General features: G+C 32.7%; 1 protein-coding gene across 2 annotated transcripts in view; it reads left to right on the top strand.

The window, feature by feature from the left end:
* Rps6ka6 (ribosomal protein S6 kinase, 90kDa, polypeptide 6) overlaps positions 1–26,335 on the top strand; it is a 180,854-nt gene that overhangs the window by 62,011 nt on the left and 92,508 nt on the right. For both annotated transcript variants that reach the window (XM_013507539.1, XM_005410079.2), the window contains 2 exons: positions 9,341–9,447; positions 9,744–9,781. In XM_013507539.1, the coding sequence (XP_013362993.1) occupies positions 9,341–9,447; positions 9,744–9,781 (145 nt within the window). The remainder of the gene's footprint in view (positions 1–9,340; positions 9,448–9,743; positions 9,782–26,335) is intronic.

Below are 26,335 nucleotides of genomic sequence, written 5' to 3'. Positions count from 1 at the left end.
AGTAATTATTGATAATGTTGAGCATCTTTTCCTGCACTTATTTGCTATCCATCTTCTTTGGTAAAGTGTCTGTTCAAACCTTTTGACCATTTTTAATAGAATTATTTGTTTCTTTTAGTTCTGGGAGCTCTTCATATATTTTGGATGTAAGTCTTTGATAATATATGTTGTTTACAAATATTTTCTTCTGGTTTATGGTTTGTCTTTTCACTATCTTAATAGTATAAGAAGAGAAGTAGAAGTTCTTAATTTTGATGAAATTAGATTCTGTTTGCTTCCATCTATTAATTATATTTTTAATGTTCTATTTAAGGAGCATTTGCCTAACCCCAGGTAAATATTTTCTCCTATGTATTCTAGAGTTTTTATAGTTTAGATTTTACTTTTATATTTCTGATCCATTTTGAGTTAAGGCTATAGGTATGTGTTGAAGGTTGAAGTCTTGGTTGTTTTTATTTTTTGGCATGGAGATATCTAGTTTTTCTAGCATCATAATTAGAAAAGGATATTCTTTCTTCATTAACTTATCTTGCATTTATTTTGAAAATCAATTGATCATATATGTGAAGCTCTATTTCTAGATACTCTGTCTTGTTCATTGATCCATTTGTCTACCTTCATCATACTACCCCACTGTCTTGATTACTGTACCTTTAAAATAGGTTTTGACAGGAGATATTATAATTCTTGAGCTTTCTTTTCTTTTTAAAAGTTGTTTTGGTTCTCGTAGGTCATTTGTATCTTCTTCTCAATTTAAAGTGTAGTTTTCACTTTCTAAAGAAAACCCACTGAGATTTGGATTGTGACTGCATGAATCCATAGATCAATTTCCGATGAGTGAGATTTTAAAAATACCTAGGCTTTTAATCCATAAATACGGGTTTCCTCTCCATTTAGTTAGCACTTACTCATTTTTTCTCAGCAGTGACTTGTTTTCAGTATATAAGTCACATGATCTTTTGTCATTAATCTCTAAGTGCTTCCTATTTATTTAATTCTATTGTAAGTAGAATTGACTTCTTAATTTCAGTTTCAAATTGGATGGAACAATTGATTTTTCTTATTTTGAACTTCTTTTTCAGAATCTAGCTAAACTTCCTCTCTTCTCCTAGCAGCTTTTCTGTAGATTTTAAAGGCTTTTCTGTTTCTTATCTGTTTAATAAAGAGTATTCCGTTTTCTTTTTCAGTGTGCACATTTCTTTCTTTTATTTGTCTTTACCGAACTGGTGTGAACACTCTGGTCCAGTGTTGAGTGGAAGCAGATGCCTTGTTTCAAATCTTAGTTGGAAGCATAATTTCACCATAAATTATGAAGTTAAATGTAATAATTTTTTGAATGATCTTTCTTAGGTTGACTTTCGTTCTCTAACTACATTAAGTTTTTTTTGTTAAAATTGGTGTCAAATTTTTAAAGTGTGTTTTCTGTGTTTATGGAGATTTTTTTTTCTTTATTAGTTTTGAATTTATTGAGGAATTCCGCTTAGTCATGAACATTTTTTATTTTTTTGGATGATATTTGGTAAATGTTTGGTAAGAATTTTTCTGTCCGTTTTCATGAGGAATATTTGACTATAAATTTCTTGTATTTTTTTTTCTGTTTCTGGTATCAGAGTAATTCTGGCATAATAAGATGAGTTGAATAGGGTTTTACCTCTTCAACTTCCAGAAAAGTTTGCATAGATTTGATATTGGCTATTTTTAAATGATTGGAACAATTCAGCAGTAAAGCCTTTTGAGCCTGGAGGTTTTTTTTATGGTAAGGAATTTAACTAGAAATTTAATTTATATAGTAGACTTATTCTTTCTTTTTGAGTGGACTTTCCTATCTTGTGTCTTTGAAGGAGTTTATCCATTTCATCAAAGTTAACACATTTATAGGTCTCATGTTGTTCATAGTATCCCTGTCAAATTACTAGTGATGTCACTGCTTATAATTCTGATGTTGGTAATTTACATCTTTAATTTTTTTTGATCCTGCTTTGCCTTGCTAGAGGTTTATTAGTTTTATTATTTCTTCTTCTAAGAACCAGGTTTGGTTTCATTACTTTTTCTCTGTTGTATTTCTGTTCTCTATGTTATTATTTTCTGCTTTAATCTTTATCACTACTTACTTTGTCTTTCTCTGGCTTTTCTTTGTGTGATTTTTAAGATATTAATTTAGGTTATGGATTTGAGGCAGGTTTTTCTTTTCTTTTTTTTTTTTTTTTGCTGTTTTTATTTATTTATTTTTTTATTTTAAGGATAAAAGGAGGGAAACATTAACAGACATACAACATTTTACAACATATCACAAGCACAATACAGACAATACAGAGTTACAAACAAAGTGGTAGGGAATTAACAATGGTGGTTGTATTACATATTGATATCTTCAAAGTGGCTTCTCATGAAAACAGATATAGACATGCAATACTGGTCAACCAAAGACTCATTGACAGTTTCTTTCAGCATAGAAACAGCAGATAGAACAACCATGTTATCTATCCTGTATATACATACATACAAAATTTCTCCTTCTTTCCCTTCTCTTTTCCCACATCCCAGAAGCCCTTTACTCTTCGGTGGTTTCCTATCATTTCACAGGTTTTTCTTTTCCAATGGAGATTGTATTATGGTTCCTCTCTAATCACTGCTGTGGTGTCAACACCCCCCTCCCAAATTTTTTTACATAGCCTTTTTTCCTGTTAGCTCAACATACTTTCTAATTTCCTTTGACTCTGTGGATGTTTGCAAGTGTGTTAGTTAATTTAGAGATATTTGGGCATTTTTCAGTTAGCTTTCTAATATTCATTTTTAATTTAATGCCATTGTAAGCATAAAGCATACTTTGTATGACTTGAATTGTCTTAAATTTACTTGTACCTGCTTTATGCTTCAGAAAATGATATATCTTCGTAAATATTGCATGTGCGTTTGAGAAGAATATGTATTCCGCTTTTGTTGTGTGACAAGTTTCTATGTTAATTAAGTCAGGTTTGTTAATATAAGTATTGAATTGACCATATGCTTATCAATTTTTGGCTATCTTTTTATAAACTAAAATGTTGTGACTGATACACAGTAATTGTACACATGTTTAAATTTTTTAGACACATTGACAGTTTTGAATATGATAATGTATTTGTATATTTCTTGAATTCCTATCACCTTTTTTTTGCACTTACCTGGCAGGGGAGATACCGTGATCATGAACGTGGTTTTCCTAGGGCAAAGCTTATTCACTGCACTATTTCCTCATGCATTTCAAAATCCTGTTATTAGGTATATGAACCTTTATAAATATCATTCCTTCTTGTTAAATTGGCCCTTTTATTTATGAGTTCCCCTTTTCACTTTGAAGTCTACAATGATATTAATATGGTCAATCCAGCTTTTTAAAGTTTAGCATTATTTTCATATATCTTTTCACATACTTTAATTTTAACCTATTTTTCTCTTGACATTTTAATGTGTGACATTTAAGAGAACCTGTAGTTACCTTGCTTTTTTATCTTGTCTGAAAATCTGTAACTTTTAAGATGCTAGACCTTTCATATTTAATATGATTATTGATATTTATTATCTTGCTATTACTTTTAAATCTCATCTGCTTTTTTCGTTTTGTTATTTTTTTCAGTTTTGTTTTTATCACTGCTGTTGCCTTGTCAATATTAACTATAACACTTCGTTGTGTTTTTTTAGTAGCTGCTTTAGGACTTATAATATGAATCTTTAACCTGAGGTTGGGAAATAATAGTCTTAGGCCAAATTTAAGTAATTGCTTTTCTTTGTAAATTCAACTTTATTTGAGCACAGCCACACTCACTGTGTAAATATTGTCAATGATGATTTCATGGTCATTTTTATTGGATGGTAGATATCATGAATTTAATTTCTTGCATGCTAGTTTCTGTTTCCCTATAAATAGTGTTTAATTTTGTTCTAGAATGCAGTCATTTCTTGGAAACACTGATTATTTTGAATCTTGTTTTTTTTTCCCTGTTTTGTTTTGCTTTTTGAATTGCTGGGTATTGAGCCTGGGGCCTTGTATGTGCTAAGTGAATACTCTACTACTGAGCTACACTCCCAACCCTGTGTTTGGCTTTTGGACTTTGTCATGTGGGTGTAGGACAGCATTTAGTAAAGGTTTTTCTTATTCCTCAGTATTAAAGTATGACCATGCTTAATACTCTAACCAATGTCCTTCAGATTATAAGATTTTTTTACTCTCATTGTTGATCACTGCGCTGTCCTAGTGCTTTGTGAGGTCTTTTAATCCTTTAAGGTTGTTTGTGTTGGCTCAGATATTGTCTTCTGATTCATGATTGGCAGTTTTTTGCTGGACAGCAGACATAGTCAAATTTATCTTATTTAGTAATGGAGATTTTTGTATTTCTGTGTATGTTATGGAGCTTTATTCTGGGTGGTAGAACTAGTTGAAAGTTTTTGGACTGGACCAGAACAGCATTTACTAATGGGCTGATTTTGCTCTGCTACTGAAACAAAACGCTTCTTATAACTGTGTTTGATGACCTGCATATGAGCTTTTCTGCTACGGCTAGAGATAAACGATATTTTTCCTGGACCACTGTGAGTTCCCTTGATTGTCCTCTAATCCTTGTTTTTACTTTGTCCCCCGCCTCCAGGTTAAGTATAGTGTCCTTGTATGTGCTGAGCATTTTTCTGCTGAAACTTGGAGATTGTCTGTAATTCTCCAGAGTTCTTTCTGAATTTTTTCTTCTCTAGTGCTTCTATACTGTGACTTCTGTCCTTCTTCTCTCAGACTCTTGACTCTGATTCACCAACTTAAAAATTATTCCAGGCTCCATTTGACTTAGCCCTCTCTGTAGTATGACTTGGAAACTCTATAGGATAGTAAGCTAGGGCAATTGTAGGGTGTAATTTGTTTTTCCTTCATCTTTCAGTACTCACTGTCTTTTGTTGCCTGATGTCTAATGTCTTAACAAATATCATTCATATATTTTGTCCTGCCTGTCTTTTAGGTGTTTTAGGCAGGAGAGTATCTCCTGACCTTGTCTACTTCATTTTGTCTTGAAATGGTAGTTTGGGAGGAGCATTTTAATTGGATAATCATAGTTCAATCTCTCACTTCCAGAATTTACAATGTTAAGTGTGGGAGAGCTATCGTTAATTCCCAGAGCTCTGAAACTTGTGAACAAGGAATAATGTGTTTCTGGGATGCTAGCCAGTGCTTAAGTGGCTAAGGTCTCTGGCTTATATCTGTCTACCTCCAGTGCAGAACATGCCAGGCATGAGCATGGAGTGTGTTCTTGATATATTGTTCTTTGTAGATCAGAATTCAGTATGTGATAGTATCTGTCTAGACCTTCTAAAGAGGGTCTTTAAAGAAACTTATGAAAATCTAGTCTCAGAGCATAGAAGGACGAAAGTATGATAAGGCTCCAACATTCATGATTTCTTGTGTTAGACTATAGAAGTGTCACAAATGTTTTTGAAAAAATTTTACTTGTAGTCATTTCTAATTTTCTTTTAAACTCTTCAGACCTCCATTCTCGATGTGGGACTATCTAAACCCATACTAGCACAGAGATGCAGTCAGTAAGTTTTGATTCCTAAGTCTGGAATATTAGGTAAGAGCAAGCATTTTAAATGCATTTCCCAAAGACAATAAATTATTCATTGAACAGGCTTTAAAAAATTGACTCATTGTTTACTTCTATAGGCAGCTTATTATAAGTAGTTATTTGTTGGTTATACTTCACTTGTATATATTAAAAAGTTGTTAAATAAGTCAAAATGAACTTATTCTTTATGCCTTAAAATTTGAAAGTACAGTTTTTGTCTGTGTTAAAATTTTACAGTGTCTGTTACTTATATATTAAAGGGAAAGTTACCTGCCCAAATTTAATCCTCCAAAAATGCACAGTTATACACACAAATATAAAAAACCTCTGAGCTATGCTCTGCTTTGCAAATACCAAGATAGTGTAGTGCAGTGAATGAATGATTAGTATAAAGCTATCAATTCCTGCAAAATTAATTATTGGCATAAATTCCAAACAAGAGGTTTTTTTGTGTTTGAAATTGACAGAATTAGGTATAGTTTATCCATAAAAGTAAGCAAATGAAAAGAACTAAGAAATTTGGACAAGTCTAGAGAATATCATTTGTTTGCCCTACCTCTTGTCTTAAAACAAGCTTTGAGCAAGGCTTTGTGTCATGCATCTAGAATCTCAGGTACGTGGATGCCTGAGGCAGGAGAATGGTATGGGCCCAGGAGTTTTAGGGCATCCTGGGCAACATGGTGAGACACTATTTAAAAAGGAAGGGAGAAAGAGAGAGAGAGAGAGAGAGAGAGGGAGGGAGAGAACAGAGTACAAAATTTTATAAAGTTTCTACAAGCAAGACATCATAGTATTAATATAAGATTAGAAACATATTTTATCGTCTGAGAATATGCTGTTATGTATGACATATATTATTCTGGATAAAGGAAGAATTATCATTTCGTGGCAAAGAGAATGATTACTCACTAAATAGTATTTGATAAATTGGTTAGATATTTCAAAAATTATTTGGAAATACCATCTCTGCCACATACAAAAATAAATTTACTTATATTAAAGAATGAAGTCTGGAAAATAATTACTGTATCTTAAAACAAAGTGTAGTTGAATATTTACTTGATCACTGAATGGACAAGGAATTATTAAGCATTAAAGTAGTGAAGAAAAAACATACATAAATTTGACTACATAAATGTCAGAATTATTAAGTATAAAAAAACAGCACAAAGTTGGAAAATATTTGCAGCTACTTTGATGCAGCAGTGACATTTCAAATATTTAAGAAGCTTGTAGCAGTTGACCAAACACTAAGTTAATAATGAAAAATAGATAAAAGCATTACTGATAACTCATGAAAAATACAAAGATCCCTATTATGAAAAAATCCAATGACAAATAGTTAAATAAAACTTGGTGATGCTTGTAGATCAAATTTGGAAAGATTTTTAAAGGCTATATTTGGAATTGGCATAGAGATGGCAAGACAAATTTCTTCACAAACTGCTGATGGGAGTGAAAGCTATTGTAACCTTTTTGGAAAATAATTTTTTATGTATTATAGAAATTTGGGCAATTTTTGTCCTTGACCCAGTGTTTCTTATTTTATCTTAGAAATTTATTTGGGGAAAAATTATAAACATTAATATAGATGCATGCATAATGCACAGTCATTTAAAATAGAGAAAACTGGAAGTAACCTAATTGTCTAGAAGGAGAACATTAGGTAAATCACGTTAAATTGGTATGGTTAATCTTGTATTGCTATTGGAAACTTTATAAATTAGTTTGAAAGATATGTGAAAAGGTTTATGATATAGTATTACATGGATAATAAAGGAGGCCAGTGTGTTAACACACACATTCATCCATATATATGCAAGAAAATAGTAAGAGTGCTTTTTTAATACTGCAATTTTGGATAATTTGTATTTTGGAGAGGAATTGAAGAGTAGAACAATTCACCAAATAGAAAAACATTATTTGTAGTGAATCCAACATTTACAAAAAAAACTTGTAGTACGATAGAGGCTTCTGTGGAGAAGGTCACTGGTAGGAGCAAATATTCCTGAGTTCAAATTTGGAGCCTCATTCTTACTAGCTATGTTACTGTGGTCAAGTTAACCACTGTGAGATTCTTTCTCCATAAAGAAGTTGAAGATATTTACCTCATGGCTTTATTTGGAAAATTGTAATAGCATAATGAATGTGCACTGCTTGGCACTTAATTAATTGCACCTGGTGCATAATTGCTTTTTGTACGTAATTGCTTCTTAGTAAGTTTTTTATTTTTATCCTTTGAAGTGTTTGACCAAGGCAATTTCTTGATAGCATAATGGGGTTTATACAAACTATGACATAGGCAATGCAATGTTTCTTCCTTTAGAGTTGTAAAATATTTTATTTATGGTTTTCTCTTATGTTAGGTTTTCATGAGCATTTTAATTATCTTTTCCCAAAAGTGAAATATACTTATTTATTTACAAGTATTTTATTCCTAACAAAAACATGAGTGAAATGATGTTTTGGTCATTAAATTAATGCTGTGAAATTTAGATAATGAGAAATATTTGCTTTTGTATTTAGCATTTGAAAGAGTAGATGGGGTATCAAAAATTAACTGTTGGTTCTCTGCAATTTTACTAGTAGCCTAAATCTATACTGTGAAATGTAGGAGCTTTAATTCTAAATGGGCAAGCTGGTTGTGACACTTTATCATATTTTATTCAAATTTGAGCTTTTGTAATAATCCAGATATTTTTGATGAAAATTACCCATAACTTGACATTTTTGTCCATCCCAAGCCATTGACAAACTCTAAAAATTATAATTAATGATTAATTAGTTCCAAATTCTGTCTGAAAATTAACTAATTTATAAAAGAAAGTAGATGTAAATCTGTAATAATAATACTTTATGGTTATGTAGCCTTTTACAGTTTACAAGGCTTACTTCTTTTTGATATAATTCTTGAAATAACCTTGTTAGGTAGATATAACAAATACACTTATTTTACAGATTTAGAAAGCAAGTTCCAGAAGTCAAAATTATGTGTCTAGTCTAATGTTATACCACTAATTCTGATTTCAAGTCCAGTACTCTTTTTACTTTGTGATCAGACACAGAAAAGTGGAGAGCCAGGGGCAGCAGCACATACCTGCAATCTCAGCTACTTGAAAGGCTGAGGCAAGGAGGATGGCACATTTGAGGCCAGTGTAGGCAACTTAATGAGACTCTGTCTTAAAATGAAAACTAAGAAGGGCTATGGGTATAGTTTACTGCAAGGCCCTGGATTCAATTCCCAGCACTACCAAAGTAAGGAGAAGGAGGAGGGAGAGGAAGAGGAGGGAAACTGCCTTTAAATTTATAAACTTTATGACTAGTGAAAAATAGTAGCAATAATGGAATTATCAGTTTTAAAATAAAATGTCCTATGTACTTCACATTTTCAGAGGTCATTATCATGTTAAATAAAGCAGAGTAGTAAAATTAATATTGGTATTACGATGCCATATCATTAAAAAAGAGCAATTCTATGTGCAGTACATTTAATTAAGAAGATATAGAAATATATGTTTAAAAAACTTTCTCACAAAATGGCTGACATTGATGAGAAAATTCTTAAAGAAGTTAATTTCACCTACAGTATCTAAAAATCTCTATTCCCAGTGATTATGCCAATCAAAGCAAAATTAACTACACTTATTTTCTTATTATTTGCCCATTTTTGTCTTACTGGTTTTTAAAGAAAGACATTTTGCAAAATAATCATTACTGAAAGAAAGATTGAATGGTTAATTGTTATTTTATTTTAGGTTCTGTTTACAGAAGAAGATGTGAAATTCTACCTTGCGGAACTGGCCCTTGCTTTGGATCATCTGCATCGACTAGGAATTGTATATAGAGACCTGAAGCCAGAAAAGTAAAGCTATATTTTCCTTATTTAACCCTGCTGTCTATAATGGTAGAACCAGTATTACATTTTAGCACAGTGGGTTAAATTTTTTAAAGATTATAGGGAATTCAAAATTGATTTTAGAATTAATTGAAATTTACTTATAAAATGTAATCTTAATAATACACACTTTGATTGTAAGTTTATCTTTAAATTTTCTAATATAGCAAATAGTTATCTTTTTTAAGGTGATAAAGATTTTTTATGTAAGTATGTTATATAAACTTTTTTGCATCTTGTTGAATGTGAATTTTGATTTACAGCATTTTGCTTGATGAAATAGGACATATCAAGTTAACAGGTATGCAAATTTTCTTATGCATTCTTAAAGCTATTGCTTGACATGCTCACTATTTCAATATACAGTATATTTATTTAAGGCTGTTTTCTTTGTTGATTTGATTTACATTTTGATTTTTAGTGAATTTAAGTTCATTTAAAGAAGAGAATTTTTATTATATTCTAATTAAATTTTTTGTACATAAGAGGCACTGTTTTTCAAAAATGGTATTTGGTTTTCTAGGTAAAAGGAGATAATTTTAATTGGACTCTAAACTATAGGAGTTAGTATAAACATTCATGACATTTGAAATATAGTGACACTTTCCCTGCCCCTTCCTCAGCAAACATTTTATCTGTTGAATATTTCTATATTTTTGTTATTGTAAAGCATTATATAAACTGCTGTTGTAGAACTATACAGTAGTCACTCTTGAGCATTTGTCCTAGAGAAATAAAAACATATTCACACAAAAACCTACCCATGAATTTTCATAATAGCTTTATTCGTAATGACCCCAGACTGAAAATGACACAAATGTCCTTAAAAGGGTGAATGGATAAACACATACCACAACAGAATAGCATACTACTCAGAAGTATGAAGGAAAGAACTGAAGATTCTCGCAACATTTTGGATGGATCTCAAGGCCATCCAAATTATCATCTGGATGCTAAGTGGGCCTATCTTAAAACGTTACATTTATTTTCAGAAGATAGTTAATTCTATATTTGATTATCAGAACACTAGCACAAAATAAAATGATGTGGTCTTTAAAGAGAATTTTGAACTGGTTCCATTTAAAGGTAAGTTGCTATCAATTTGTAAGTTCACTGGATGAATGTGAAAATAGAGTATCAAACTAAAACATTAAGAACTGAAGTAAAGAGGTCAAAATTAAAATTTGTGAGTCTTATTCATGGCTTGATTGTGTTTTTGGATAGGCTGTTCATGTATAACCAAGCAATGTAGGTTTGCAAGAGACTGAAAGCAGGAAAAATGATAAAGGAAAAGAAAACAAAACAGTTTGAGGTTTTATAGAGTAAATAAAATTTTATTTTACAATAAAAGAACTTTAAATTGAGAAACAAATTAGAATTTAGTTACTCATTTCATTTTTATTAACAAATTATATCTACTTTGTCAAAGGTGAAAAAAAGAAATGGAAAAAAAGAGTAGAATAAACCTTACTTTTACCTCTATGCACATTAAGGTCAATTACAAGCATAATGGTGCCAAGTTATTTTATAGTTAATCTTCTAATTTGAATTTTGCATATAAATTTTAGAGACTTAAACTGATTGAGGAAGGAAGAGTAGTTAGGATCAGTGTTAATTTATATGCAAGAGACACAAGGTATGTAACAGGAAGAAAGTGTGATCTGTAAGTTTTTAATCATATACTCTACTTTCTTAGCAATAATATCAGTGTTTCATCTGATGAAAATATACAATCCTAAGTATTAGACAATTTATAGTCTTACAGTATTCCAATGAGTTTTATTAAATTATGACCCTTTATGTAAGTATTTAAAGCCTTTACTTTTTGTTTTCTTTACTTTTTATATTTTATGTAAAAACAATTTCATTACAAAATAATGAGAGAATAATAATATTTAATACACTGTGTATCATTATCTTCAAAGTAGTTACTCAGAGTACAAGACAGAGACAGAAAAGACTGTCTCATACCAAGGAAACAGATACCACAAGACTTTCTGTTCAATGAACTGAGAGAAAATAGTATGAAAAAAAATCATATATATTAAAATATTTTTGAAACACAAAATAGATAATTTAGGGAATTTTTTGAAGTTCTCCCAACCTTTATTTTCTATTTTGCTTTTTATTTGTGTATACATATATATTTTTTTCTTGAGTTGTTCGTACAATAGGAGCCATGTGCTACTTAAGCTTTTTTTTAGTTTTTTTTTTTTTTTTTTGTGGTTTTTCTCCGGTACCGGGAACCGAACTCACGACCTTGCGCTTGCCAGGCAGGCGCTTTTGCCGCTGAGCTAAATCCCCAGCCCTTAGTTTTTTTTTTTTTATTTTAAAGAGAATAACAAAGAACAATAGCAAAATACCAACAACAGAGACAAAAACAAGAAAAAAACAATAAAAATGATACAGAGTTTCAGAGCAAAATGATAGGAACTTACTGGTTGTTATATTGCATATTGCTATCTTCAACGAACTTGCTTTTTTATTCTCTTTAATGGTTTGATCAATACGTAAGCTTTTTTGACTGACTTATTTCACTTAACATCATGTTCTCAAGTTGCGCTCAGGTTTACCTTTCTTTATGACAAAAGTAGTATTCCACTGTGTATAAATGCTGCATTTTCCTTATCCATTCATGTTGTTATGGACATATATGCTTTTTCCAAGATCTGGCTATTGTACATTGTGCTGCTATAAACATGAATGTACATGTATCTCTGTAATGTGCTGATTATCACTCTTTCAGCAAGATACTAGAAGTGGGATATATGGGTCAAATGGAATTTGTATTTTTAGTTTTTTGAGGAAGCTGCACACTGATTTCCACAGTGGTTGAACTACTGCATATTCCTATCACCAAAGTGGAAGAGTTTCTATTTCCCCACATCCTTAGCAGGAATAGTTACTATTAGATTTTTTGATGATAAGTATTGTTTCTGGGGTAAAATGGTACCTCAACATAGTTTTAATTTGCATTTCTATAATGACCAGGGTGTTGAACATTTTTCGTGTATTTATTGGCCATTTGTACTTCTTGAGAGGAGTATTTATTCTTTTGAGTTGCCCATTTTTTTGGTTGAGTATTTCGTTTTGGGAGTCTAATTTTTTTGAGTTCTTCATATATTCTGCATATTATTTGTCTGTCCAAGGAATAGCTAGCAATTTTTTTTCCCATTCTGTGGGTTGTCTCTTCACTCTGTTGATTGTTTCTGTTGCTGTGCAGAAGCTTTTATTTTGATATGACCCTGTGTGTTGATTGTCAAGATTATTTCTTTTGTCATTGGGGTTCTGTTCAGAAACTTCTTACCTATGCCCATGGCTTCAAGAGTTGTACCTATGTTATTTTAAAGCAGATTGTTTCTGTTTTAACTTTTAGATCTTTGACTTATCTTGATTTTAATTTCTTACATGGTGTGATTAGTCTAGACTCAAATTTCTGCCGAATGTGGATATTCGATTTCCAGCTCCATTTGTTAAAGAAGGTATTTTTCCTCCAGTATGTTTTTAGCACATTTGTCAAATATCAGAAAACTGAATGTGGCTGGGGTTGTTTCTGCTTCTTGAACTGTTCTGTTCTTTGATCCACATGTCTGTTTTTCTGCCAACACCATGCTGTTTTAATCACTGTAGCTATCTAGTATAAATGACACCTGCTTTGCTTTGCTTTCAATTTTTAATTTGATTAGCACATGTTTGCATTTTATGCAGTTTACACTCATCTTGGGGAGTGGTTACACATGTAATATATCACAGCTTATTTCCCACTTATTAATCCCTTTCCATCCCCCCTTTCAGTTCCCCTATTTCATTATTCATTCTGGTTCATATTATTGATCTTAGCTCATGTTTTGGTATATGTTTGCATTAATTGAAGTGATTAGGTTCCTGTACATGGAATATATTTATTATACTTATTTCCCCTTCTCCTCTGTATTACCCTTTGTGGTTTTCCCTTTGTACTACTTCCCTATTATAGAAGATCCATCTCCTTGTTTCCTTCTATCCATCCTTTATTACTCTCTACTGTGCCTCAGTCAAGTGAGAGATGCCATACCATATTTAAGCTTGTGTGTCTGATTTATTTCACTGGATGTTATGCTTCTCAGTTGCGTCCATTTTCCTACAAGTATCTCAAATGTGTCATTCTTTATAGCCTAGTAGTATTCCATTACATATAGATACCACATTTTCTTTATTCAATCATCTGTTGATGGGTATACAGTCTGTTTCCAAGATTTAGCAATTGTGAGCTTTGCTACTACAAACATTGGTATGCATGTATCAGTGAAGTATGATGTTTTAACTGTTTAGCAGTGTACCCCAAGTGTCACCAAGGCAGCATGTTTGTTCACATACTGACTATCTTTAGTTGCTCAGGCAGGGGTCATTCCAAACAGTTGACTCTTGTTTGTGTGACATACACTTGTAAATATGTTTATTTGTTTTACACACTTTTTATTTAGAATATTGCCTTTGCCTTTAATGTTTGATTCTAGTGAAATCAAATAATAAGTACTGGTTACTTTCGTTAACTAGTTTGTGCTTATTTGTAAAAAATAACCTGTTATTTTGGCTACCATCTATAAAAACTCTTATCATGTGTACATTAGATATAACTTATATACCGCTCCAGAACTCAGTGATGTTCTTTTACAATACAAAACAGACATGTTTGGGACATTGAGACTGAATAGGAAAAAAGTGCCAAAAGATCTACAAAGGAAAAACTGAAAAAATATATAAAGGTTAGCATATCAGAAAGGAAAAGTCTGTGTTATGAAAAGGAAAGACAAAAAAACTGTCTACTTATTGTCAACTATTCATAATACAGGAATGATAGAACTTGAAAAAAAACAAAATTAAAAAATTACAATAGTTGTCATTGACTATACTTCTATGGGTGGTGTGGACAGAGTTGACCAACATCTAACAAGCCATCCTGTAATCATAAAGCGAGGAAAAATATTATTGTAAAATATTTATGCACATTCTGGACCAAGTAATATGGAACTCATTTGTTATTTATTCAAAACAAGGGAGCTTACAAAGTCATTTACAATGTACATTGGGTCTAATAGACCAAATAATTGAAAACTACAGTGAAGGTAAATGGCAACCAGAATAACAATCATCAACATCTTCAGCATTACGTTTAGTTAGTAGATATTTTATTGAAATTATTCCATCTACAGAAAAAAGGAAAGGCCAACACAACAGTGTAAAGTATGTTGTTCAAAAAAAGACAGTGATGCAGAAAGAATTCAGAAAGAGACAAGGTACCACTGTCCAGATTATAACATTAGATTGTGTATTGAATGTTTTAAGGTATGCCATAGACAGACAAATTATTGAATAAAGTTGATGAAATTGTCATTTTTATATTTCCTATTATATTATCTTATAATAACTAAAGAAAAATATGCAATTTTGGGTCATACTGTATTTAAAGAATTGGAGTTGTAAGCGGTTAAGCTCTTTGGGGAAGATACCTAGCAGAGGGTTTGTGGGTCACATGGAATTTCTAATTTGAGTTTTTTGAAAAAACTCCATACTAATTTCCATAATGGGTGAATTAACGAATCTTCCCACCAGCAATGAAGGAGGGTTTCTTTTTCAACACAACCTTGTCATCGTTTATTATTCTTTAATTTCTTAATGATTGCCATTCTTTCTCAAGTAAGATGAAATTTACTGTTGTTTTTATTTGCATTTCTCTAATACCCAGATATGTTGAACATGTTTTCATGTATTTGTTGACCACTTATATTTCTTCCTCTGTGAAGTATCTGCTCATTTCTGTTGTGTATTTCTTAACTGGGTCTTTAATTTTAGGTGGTTTAATTTTTTTCAGTAATTTGTATATTCTAGATTTTAGTCCTCTGTCTGAGGAGTAGCTGGTGAAAATATTTTTCCCTATCTGTAGGTTGTCTCTTCACTCTACCGATTGATTCTCTTGCTGTACAGAAGCTTTTTACCCTGATAGAATCCCATTTGTTGATTCTTGTTTTTATTTCTTGCGCAGTTGAGGTACTGTTTAGAAAATCTTTTCCTACATCTATGTATTCAACTGTTTTACCTATCTTATCTTCCAGCAGGTTTCATGTTTCTGGTTTAACATTTATTTCTATGAGCAGTTTTGATGTTAATTTAGTATATAGTGAGAGTTATGGGTCCAGTTTCAACTTTCTGCGCACATATAACCAGTTTTCCAGGTACCACTTGTTGAGTAGGATGTGTCCTCTCCAACATGTGCTTTTGGCCCCTTTGTCAAAGATCAAATAGCTGAATGTGTCTAGGGGGGTTTCTGTATCCCCTATTCTTTTCCATGGTTCTACATCTCCGTTTTTGTTCCAATGCCTGTTTTTATCACTCTCGCTTTGTAATATAGCTTGAAGTCAGGTGTTGTCATGCCTCCTGCTTGGCACTTATTGCCAAAAATTGCATTTGCTATTGTGGGTCTTTTTTAGTTTTATATGGATTTTAGTATCTTTTCTTCGATCTGTGAAGTATGCCATTAGTATTTTGTTTGGGACTGCATTGAATATGCATAACAATATTGGAAGTATGGCCATTTTGAAAATATTAATTCTGCCTATCTAGGAACAGCGGACATCTTTCCAATTTCTGATGTCATTTTCAATCTCTCTTCTCAGAGTGCTGCAGTATTCTTTTAGAGGTTTTTCACTTTCTTTCTTTCTTTTTTTTTTTTTTTTGGTACCGGGAATCAAACTCAGGACTTTGTGCTTGCCAGGCAGGCTCTTGTGCTGCTGAGCTATATCCCCAGCCGTCACTTTCTTGGTTAAGTTAATTCCTAGGTATTTCATTTTTCCTGAAGGTACTGTGAATGATAATATTTTCTTACTTTTGAATCCGTTTCATTATTGGTGAACATAAATGGTAATGATTTTTGTTTGTTGATCTTGTATCCTGCTACATTGTTGAAGATTATTATTAATTCTAAGAACTGTTTAGTGCAGTTCTTTCGGTCTTCTATGTAGAGGATCAGTTCATCTGCAAATAATGATAATTTGAGTTCTGCTTTTCCTGTTCATATCTCTTTTATTTCTTTTTCTTGCCCCGTTGCTCTGGCTATTGTTTCAAGCACTATGTTGAATATAAGAGGTGATATTGAACATCCTTGTCTTGTTTTTGATTTTAGAGGGAGAACTTTCAGGATTTCCTTACTTAGTATGATACTGGCAATTGTTTTGCCTCATATAACTTTTATCATATTCAAGTTTGGTCCTTCTATACCTGTTTTCTTCAGTGTTTTTATCATGGACCGGTGTGTTGGATTTTGTTGCAAGCCTTTTCTGAATATACTGATATGATCATATTGTTTTGACCTTCCTTCTGTTTATGTGATGCATTACATTTATTGACTTGCATATGTTAAACCATCCTTTGATCTCTGGGATGAAATCTACTCAATCATGACTTATGATATTTCGATAATGCTCTGCATTCTAATTGCAAATATATTGCTGAGGATTTTTCCATCTATGTTCATTAAGAAAATTGGCCTATTGTTTTCTTTTTCAGTTGGGTCTTTATCTGGTTTGGGGATCAGGGTGATAGTGACTTCCATATATGAATTTGGGAGCACTGCATTCTTTCAATTTCATTAAAGTGTTTGACAAGTATTGGTGATGTAAATATAATAGATATAATAAATGTCTTAAGGTTTTTGTACAATTCTACTTTGCTTTTGTTATCTGGAAATGTGTTTGCTGTTTTGGTTCTCTTCTATTTCCTTATAAATTTTAGGATTATTTTCTGTAGATGTGTGAGAAATGCCATTGATATTTTTATGGGATACAGATGGGGGGTGAGGGAGGGAGAGATAGAGATAGAGATAGAGATAGACGTAGAGATAGGGATAGGGATAGGGATAGGGATAGGGATAGGGATAGGGATAGGGATAGGGATAGGGATAGGGATATAGTGTTAGTTTTAGAAATTTAGCCAGTTTGATTATATTGGCTCTACCTATTTCGGAGCAAGGGATATCTTTTCCTTTATAATGTCCTCCCTGTATTTTTAAATGTAGTTCTCTCTCCTTTTCTTTTTTCTGGAACTAGGAATTGAACTCAGGACCTCGTGCTTGCGAGGCAGGTGCTTGTGCCACTGAGCCTACATCCCTGGCCCTCCACCTGGTTTTCTCAGAATGATATCATTTTCTTCCAAAATATCTTTAAGAGCCTCAGGTTAATAACTATGTATGTAATTTCTCTCAATGCTTTTTGAGTGGTATTGTTTATCTAGTTTATTTATCAGTGTGTTCATTATTAGTGTATAGGGATGCTGCTGTGTGTGTGTGTGTATGTTTTGTATCTTGTAACATTGCTGAATTTGGTTATTAATACTTGGAGTCTTTTTGTGCTATTTCCTGCGTGTTGCAAATAAAAATGTCATTTGCAAATAATGATCTTTTTTACATATATTTTTATTTTAAAAAATAAAAGAAGGAAAACATATTAACAGACAGACATCCATTTACAAAATAGCATAAGAACAATACTAAATAAACAGAGTTGCAAACAAAGTTATAGGAAATTAACCATGGTTGTTGCATTACTTATTGATAACTTCAAAGTGGTTTCTCAGGAAAACGAATAGAGACATACAAGATTGATCAAACAAGTAATCATTAACTGCTCCTTTCTGAAGAGCAATAGAAGACAGTAGTACAACTATGTTAGCTATCCTATATATACATACTTACATAATTACCCTTCTTTCACCTCTCTTTTCCCACACCCCAGTTGCCCTTTACTTTTGAGCATTTTCCTTTCATTTAGCAATGTCGATCATACCTCCTAGTTTTTATTCACTCTTTCAGGTCTTATACTAGTGAGACAATACGATCCTTACACACGCAGGTCTGATTTATTTCACTTATGAGTATGGTCTGTAGTTGTGACCATTTACCTGTAAAAGCCTCGAGTTTCTCTTTCTTTATAGCTGAGTAATATTCCGTTGCATAAAAGTACCACAATTATTTTATCCATTCCTCAGTGGATGGACATTTCGGTTGCTTCCACAATTTAGCAATTACAAATTGTGCTGCTATGAACATGGATGCACATATATCGCTGTGATATGACGTTTTCAGATTTTCTGAGAAAATACCCAGAAGGGGAACAGCTGGGTTGAATGGGACCTCTAGACCTAGTTTGCTGAGGAATCTCCAAACTGATTTCCACAGTGGCTTCACCAGTCTGCATTCCCACCAGCAGTGGAGAAGAGTTCCTATTTCTCCACAGCCTCGCCAGCATTTGCTACTGGTTGATTTCTTCATGCTAGCCATTCTTACTAGGGTGAGATGAAATCTCACTGTTTTAATTTTCATTTCTCAAATGACTAATGATGTTGAACATTTCCTCATTTATTTATTTGCCATTTGTATCTCTTTATCTGAGAAGTGTGTATTCATCTCAGCTGCCCATTTTTGGATTGGGTCTTTGAATTTGGGGAGGATGATTTTTTTTTAATCCTTTATATCTAACCTTTGTCCAAGGGACAGTCATCTAAATTTTTTTCCCAATTTGTGGGTTTTCTTTTTACTCTGCTGGTGATTTCTTTAGATGTGCAGAAACCTTTCAGCAGGATGAGATCTCAGTTGGTGATTCTTTGAAGTATTTCAAGGGCAGTTTGGCCTTTGGTCATGAATTCTCTGCCTACCCCAGGTCTTCAAGGTTTTTACCTACTTTCTCTTCCAGTAGATTTAGTGTTTCTGGTTTAGTATTGAGATCTGTGATCCATTTTGACATGAGTTTGGTGCACAGTGATAGACTTGGGTCTATTTTCAGTCTTTGGCAGGTAGCAAGCCAATTTTTCCAGCACCATTTATGAAAGAGGCTACCGTTCTTCCAGTGCATTTATTTGGCCCCTTTATCAAAGATTAAGTGGCTGAGGGTGTCTGTGGTTGTGTCTGTGTCCTCCAGTCTGTTCCATTGATCCAGAAAAGGTCTGTTTCTTAGCCAGTACCATGTTGATTAATAATGATATTTTTAATTCATCCTTTCTTTTAGGGTGAATTTAAAAAGGTATTTATCTATGCTGAAAGAAACTGTCAATGAGTCTTTGGTTGACCAGTATTGCATGTTTATATCTGTTTTCACGAGAAGCCACTTTGAAGATATCAATATGTAATACAACCACCATTGTTAATTCCCTACCACTTTGTTTGTAACTCTGTGTTGTCTGTATTGTGCTTGTGATATGTTGTAAAATGTTGTATGTCTGTTAATGTTTCCCTCCTTTTATCTTTAAAATAAAAAAAATTGATAAAAAAAATAAATAAAAAGGTATTTATTATTATTATTGTTTGTTTGTTTGTTTTCCAGTAGCAGGAATCAAACTCATGACCTTGCGCTTGCCAGGCAGGCACTGTGCCGCTGAGCTAAATCGCTAGAAAGGTATTTTTAAAAGGTATTTTGTGCCAGTTTTGTTATCTTCTGATTTTTCACTGGTTCCTATTAGTCTGTTTTTGTATCATCTACCAGATGTTGGATTCATTTTTCATCCATTTTTTTCTTTCTCCTGCCTATTTGCTCTGGGAAATATTTTGAGGACTATATTGAACAGGGGTGGTGCTGTAATGGACATCCTTGTCTCATTCTTAATTTTAGAGGGAAGACTTTCAATTTTTCCCAGTTCAGTATAATGTTGGCAGCAGCTTAGTCATAGATGGCTTATATCAGATTGAGGTAAGATCCTTCTGCACCTACTTCCTTCATGGTTTTTATCATGAATGGACACTGAGTTTTGTCAGAGATTGTTTGCATCTATTGAGATGAACTTTTGATTTTTGTCTTTGATTCTGTTCACTTAATGAATTACATTTATCTGTTTATGTTGCACTATCTTTACATTTGTAGGTGAAAGCCTACTTAGTTCTGTTATATGATCTTTTTCATGATTTCTTGTATTCTGTTTGCCAGTATCTTTGAAAGGATATTTTGCTTCTATTTTCACTAGAGAGGTTGACGTGCATTTCTGTTTTTTGACGGGATCCTTGTCTGATTTTTTCATCAGGATAATATTGGCTTCTGAAAGTGGTTTTGAAAGTACTCCTTTCCTCTCAATTTCATTTAAGAGTTACTCGAGTATTAGTGTTAGATCTTCCTTGAAGTTGTGTAGAATTTGGTTGTGAATACATCAGGTCCTGGGCTTTCCCTAGCTGGTCTTTTTTTTTTTTTTTTCCTTCTTCTTCAGTTTCATTTTCTGTTATTGGATTGTTCAAGATTAACTCTTCTTGATTCAGTTTTGGTAATTTATATGTATCTAGGAATCTCTCCATTTCTTCTGAGTGATCTAATTTTTGACAAATATGGTTGTGGAGTAGTTGTTAATAATTCTGGATTTTGAGTTCTTTATATAGTCTAGATATTAGTCTTATTTCTGAGAAATAGTCATCAAATATTTTTCCCATTCTGTGGTTATCTCTTCACACTGTATTTTGTTTCTGTTGCTGTACTGAAGCTTTTTAGTTTGATCTGATTCCATTTATTTGTTCTTGGTATTAATTTCTTGCGCATTTGTGGTTCTAATCATAAAGTTTATACAGGTCTTTAAGAGTTTTACCTGTTTTATCTTCCCCCAGATTCAGTAGTTCTGTTTCAGTATTTAGATCTTTGACCTGTTGCTATTTTACTTTTTAGGATATACTGAGTTCTATAGACCTAGGTTTAATACTGTACATGTGGGTTAGTTTTCCAAGCACCATTTGTAAAAGAGGCTATCTTTCCTCCAGGATATGTTTTGACCCCTTTGTCAGAGATCAGACTGAAAGTGCTTGAAGCTCTGTATCCTGTATTCTGTTCCATTGTCCCGTATGTCTGTATTTGTGCACATACCATGCTGTTTTTTTAATCACTGTAGCTGTATAGGATTACTTAAAGTCCAGGTGCCTCCTGGTGTGGTTTTGTTGCCCCTTATTTCTTATGCTATTCTGAGTCTTTTGGTTCTACATGAATTTTAAGGTTGTTTTCTGTAGTTCTATGAGAAACAGTTTGTATTTTGGTCAGGATTACATTAAACCTATATGCCAATTCTAGAATTATGATCATTTTGACAATATTGCTTTTGCCTATCTGGGAAAAGGTGATATCTTTCCATTTTCTGATGAAAGATTGAAGTTGTTTTCTTTTAGAGGTTGAAACACTTTATTTCAAGCTCCTCTGACATTTAAATTTTATGCTGAAAAGTATGTTTTAAATTTAAAACTTTGCCTTTGTAAGTGATTTTTTGCTTTTCTCTAAGAGCTTTTAATATTCTGTCCTTGTGTTGGGACTTATAGGATTGTAACTATGACATGTTGTACTGAGATAATTTTCTGGTCATAGCTATGTGAGCTTATATATGCCTCCCTTATATGACTATTTCATTCTTTCACAATATTTCAAAGGTTTCTTCTATTATTTCTGAAAAAAGTTATTTTATGTCATTTTTGTTATGTTCTGATTTTTCACTGGTTCCTTATTAGTGTGTCTGTTTTTACATCATTTATAAGAGGTTGGATTCATTTTTCATGTTCTCTTGTTGTTTTCAAGGTATCTGTAAGTAATCAGTCACCAACATCAGCCCTATTTTCTAATTGACACTCCCTCCCCACATTGGTCATATCTACTGCCCATTGACTCTATAGAACTTTTAATCTCCTGGATTTATGTTTGATGCCATTTCATGGTCTCTGATTATTTTATAAGCTGTTCATTCATGTTTTTCAATGTTTTGTTTCGCTCATGTAGATTTTTATTGGTGGCTTTTGTAAACTTCCTCATGGTGTTTGTTACATCTAAGATCTGTTTAGTTATTTCTTTGAGCTTACCATTTACCATATTGATCTGTCTTTAATATCCCCCTATTATTTCAAATGATTCAGATGTTTTTCTTTTGAGATTTTCCCCTTTCATGGCCCAGGGATCATCTTTAGGAGAACTGGGAATTATTGGAGGGATTCTGTTCTCTTGTTTCTGTTGTTTTGTGCATGTCTGTATTTTTGCTAAGGTTTCTGGGTATTTATCATGGCAAGAGTTGATTACTAGTATGGAGATCTCCTTAGTTTTTGCCTACTTTTCAGTGATATACTCTAGGTATGGCTACCTATATAGGCTTTTGCGTCTGGACCAGTATCTAACCACTTCCCTTCATTTGGGAGGAGAGGATGCAGTGTTATTGTCCCAGCAACAAGTTCTCTGGGAATGAACCCCAGTCCTATTTTTTTTTTATTTTACAGAGAAAAAAAGATAATAAAGCTGAGTTTCAAAGCAGGTTATTAGTACAGTTACAATAGTTGACACATTGCATATTATTGTCTTTGTATTAGTTAATCAGAGTATAAAATATAGGCAGGATATCTTGTGTAAAAAATATTAACACAAAACATTCTTTTCAAGAAACTAAGAGAAGCTAGCTGTAAATCTATCATAACTATCTTTTTTATACATACATTTTTTTCTTTTTTGCTTTCTCCCTTTCTCCTTACACCCATCACAGTTTGCCTTTTCTTTTGCACAGTTTTTATCCCAGTTCACAATATCTGTTTTAAGTTTCAGATCCTATTTTTTTGTTCAACTTCTCACACTAGTGAGACATTATGATGTTTACATATATGGGTCAGATTTATTTCACTTACCAGTATAGACTTGAGTTGCATCAATTTACCTCTAAAAGTCTCCAGTTTATCCTTCTTTATGGCTGAGTAGTACTTCAGTATATAAAAATAAAAACACGTCTTTGTTATCTGTTCCTCTGTTGATGGGCATCTAGGTTGTTTCCAAGATTTAGCTATTACAAATTGTGCTACTGTAAAAATGGGTGCACATATATCACTGTGGTATGATGTTTTTAGTTCTTTGAGAAGATACCCAGAAGGGGAATAGCTGCTTCAAATGGGACCTCTTATCTTAGTTTCTCAAGGAATTTCCACACTGATTTCCACAGTGGTTGCACCTGTCTACATTCCCACCAGCAGTGGAAAAAGTTTCCCTTTCCCCCATAGCCCCTCCAGAATTTGTTACTGTTTTATTTCTTGATAACAGCCATTCTTTATGGAGTGAGATAGAATCTCAGTGTTGTTTTAATTTACATCTCTTGAATGACCAATGAGGTTGATCATGTATTCCTGTACTTATTTGCTATTTGTATTTTTTCTTCTGAGAAGTGTGTACTCATATCTGATGCCCATTTTTGGACCTGCTCTCTGAACTTGGGGGGTCCAATATTTAAAAATTATTATGTAGTATAGATATAAGTCCTTTGTATTTGGGACAGCTGACTAAATTTTTTATCATTCTGTGGCTTCTCTTTTTACCCTGCTGGAGATTTCTTTTGTTGTGCAATTGCTTTTAAATAAGTTGAGATCCCATTTGTTGATTCTTTGTAATAGTTCCCTTGCAGTCTGGGTTTTGTTGAAGTCTCTGCCTACATCTGTGTCTTCAAGATTTTTGCCTACTTTTTCTTCCAGTAAATTTAGTTTTCCTATTTTAATATTTAGATCTTTGATCCATTTTGACTTTAGTGCATGGTGCTAGACATGGATCTAGTTTTATTCAGTATTTGGAGAGCCTGTTTTTTTCCAGCAACATTTACTAAAGAGACCATCTTTCTTCCAGTGAACATTCTTGGCTCCTTTGTCAAAGATAAGGTGGCTGAGTGTGTTCTAGTTTCAAATGAATTTTAGGATGTTTTCTCTGGATCTGTGGGGTATGTTCATGATATTTCCATTGAAATTGCATTAAATCTGTAGAACAGTTTTGGAAGTATGGCTATTTTCATTATATTGGTTCTTCCTATACATGAAGAAGGGATATATTTCCATTTTCTGATATATTCTTCAATCTCTTTTTTTGGGTATTGTAATTTTCATTGTATAGATCTTTTACATCCTTTGTTAGTTGCTTCCTAAATATTTCATGTTGGATGTTATTGTGAAAGGTGTGCTTTCCCTAATTTCTCCCTCTGTGAGCTTGTTGCTTTGTATACAGAAATGCTATTGACTTGTGAATGTTGATTTGTGTTCCACTACACTACTGAATTTCGATATTAAATCTACAGGCTTTTCAGTGGAGTTTTTGGGATCTTCTGTGTATAGTATCATGTCATCTACAAATGATAATTTAACTTCTTCCTTTCTGTCTTTATTCTTATTTCTCATCTAATTTCTCTTGTGCATGTTTTTAGGACTGTATTGAGTAGGAGTGCTGATAGTGGACATCTTTGTCTTGTTCCTCATTTTAGAGTGAAAGTTTTCAGTTTCGGACCATTTAGTATGATAATAGCTGTTGGTTTGTCATAGATGGCTTTTATAAGATTGAGGTAAAGACCATCTATTCCAATTTTTTGTAGGGTTATAATCATGAATGGCTGTTGGACTTTGTCAAATGCTTTTTCTGCATCTATTGAGATATTGTATTATTTTTGTCTTTGTTTCTGTTAATGTGGTGGATTGCTTTTATTGATTTGCATATGTTGAACCATTCCTGCATCCCTGTTATTAATCCTACTTGGTCATAATGTATAATCTTCTTGATGATTTGTTGCATTGTTCTGTTTGCCAGTATCTACTTTTTTTTTAATTTAGTTTAAAAATAAAAGAAGGAAAACATATTAACAGATATCCATTAACAAAATAGCATAAGAACAATACAAGCAATGCTGAATAACAGACAAAGTGGTAGGAAATTAACAATGGTTGAGAGCGAAATAAGGGAAACCACACACTTCACAATACCATTCAAAAAAATGAAATACTTTGGAATCAATCTAACAAAGGAAGTAAAAGATCTAACATTGAAAATTATAGCACTCTGAAAAAAAGAGATCAAACAGTATTTTGGAAAACAGAAACATATCCCTTGCTCATGGATAGGAAGAACCAACATTTTGAAAATGGCCGTACTCCCAAAACTGTTATACAGATTTAGTACAATCCTGATCAAAATACTATTGGTGTACCTCACATATCTGGAAAAAACATTCCTAAAATTCATCTGGAACCAGAAGAGACCTAGAATTAAAAGACAGCAATCTTGGGCAACAAAGGAAAGGCAGGAGGCATCACAATCCCTGACTTGAAGTTGTACTACAAAACTACTGTGCTAAAATCAGCATAGTATTGGCAAAAAAAGAAACCTGAGGATCAGTGGAACAGATTAGAAAATGCAGACAGGACTACAAACACATTCAGCCACCTTCTCTTTGACAAAGGGGCCAAATACTGGAAGAAACATAACCTCTTTAATAAATGGTGCTTAAAAAACTGTCTATCCACATGCCAAAGACTCAAACTAGACCCATGTCTAGCTCCATGCACTAAATTTAAGACAAAATGGATCAAATATCTAAATATTAAAACAGAAACACTTAGTCTACTAGAAGAGAAAGTAGGTAGAAATCTTAAAGACAGGGGGGTAGTCAGAGGGTTCATGAACAAAAACCAAAGTGCATGGGAAATACTCAAGGAATCAACAAATGGGATATCATTTTATTGAAAAGTTTTTACATATCAAAAGAAATCACCAACAGAGTGAAAAGAAAAACCCATGAATAGGGAAAAAAGTTTAGCCTACGTCCCTCAGACAAAGGACATCTATGTAGAACATACAAAGAATTTTGCAAAAATCAGGCCCCCAAAATTCAAAGACCCAATCCAAAAATGGACATCTGAGATGAATACACACTTCTCAGAAGAAGAAACACTAATAGCAAATAAAAACATGAAAAAATGCTCAGCATCATTAGTCATTCAAGTAATGCAAATTAAAACAACACTGAGATTCCATCTCACCTCAGCAAGAATGGCTTTCATCAAAAAAATCAACCAATAACAAATGCTGGTGGGGCTGTG

Source organism: Chinchilla lanigera, unplaced genomic scaffold (genome assembly GCF_000276665.1).
Source record: "Chinchilla lanigera isolate Chin_1 unplaced genomic scaffold, ChiLan1.0 scaffold00128, whole genome shotgun sequence".
In the NCBI taxonomy this organism is placed as follows: Eukaryota; Metazoa; Chordata; class Mammalia; order Rodentia; family Chinchillidae; genus Chinchilla; species Chinchilla lanigera.
This window is presented reverse-complemented; position numbering and strand designations above follow the sequence as displayed.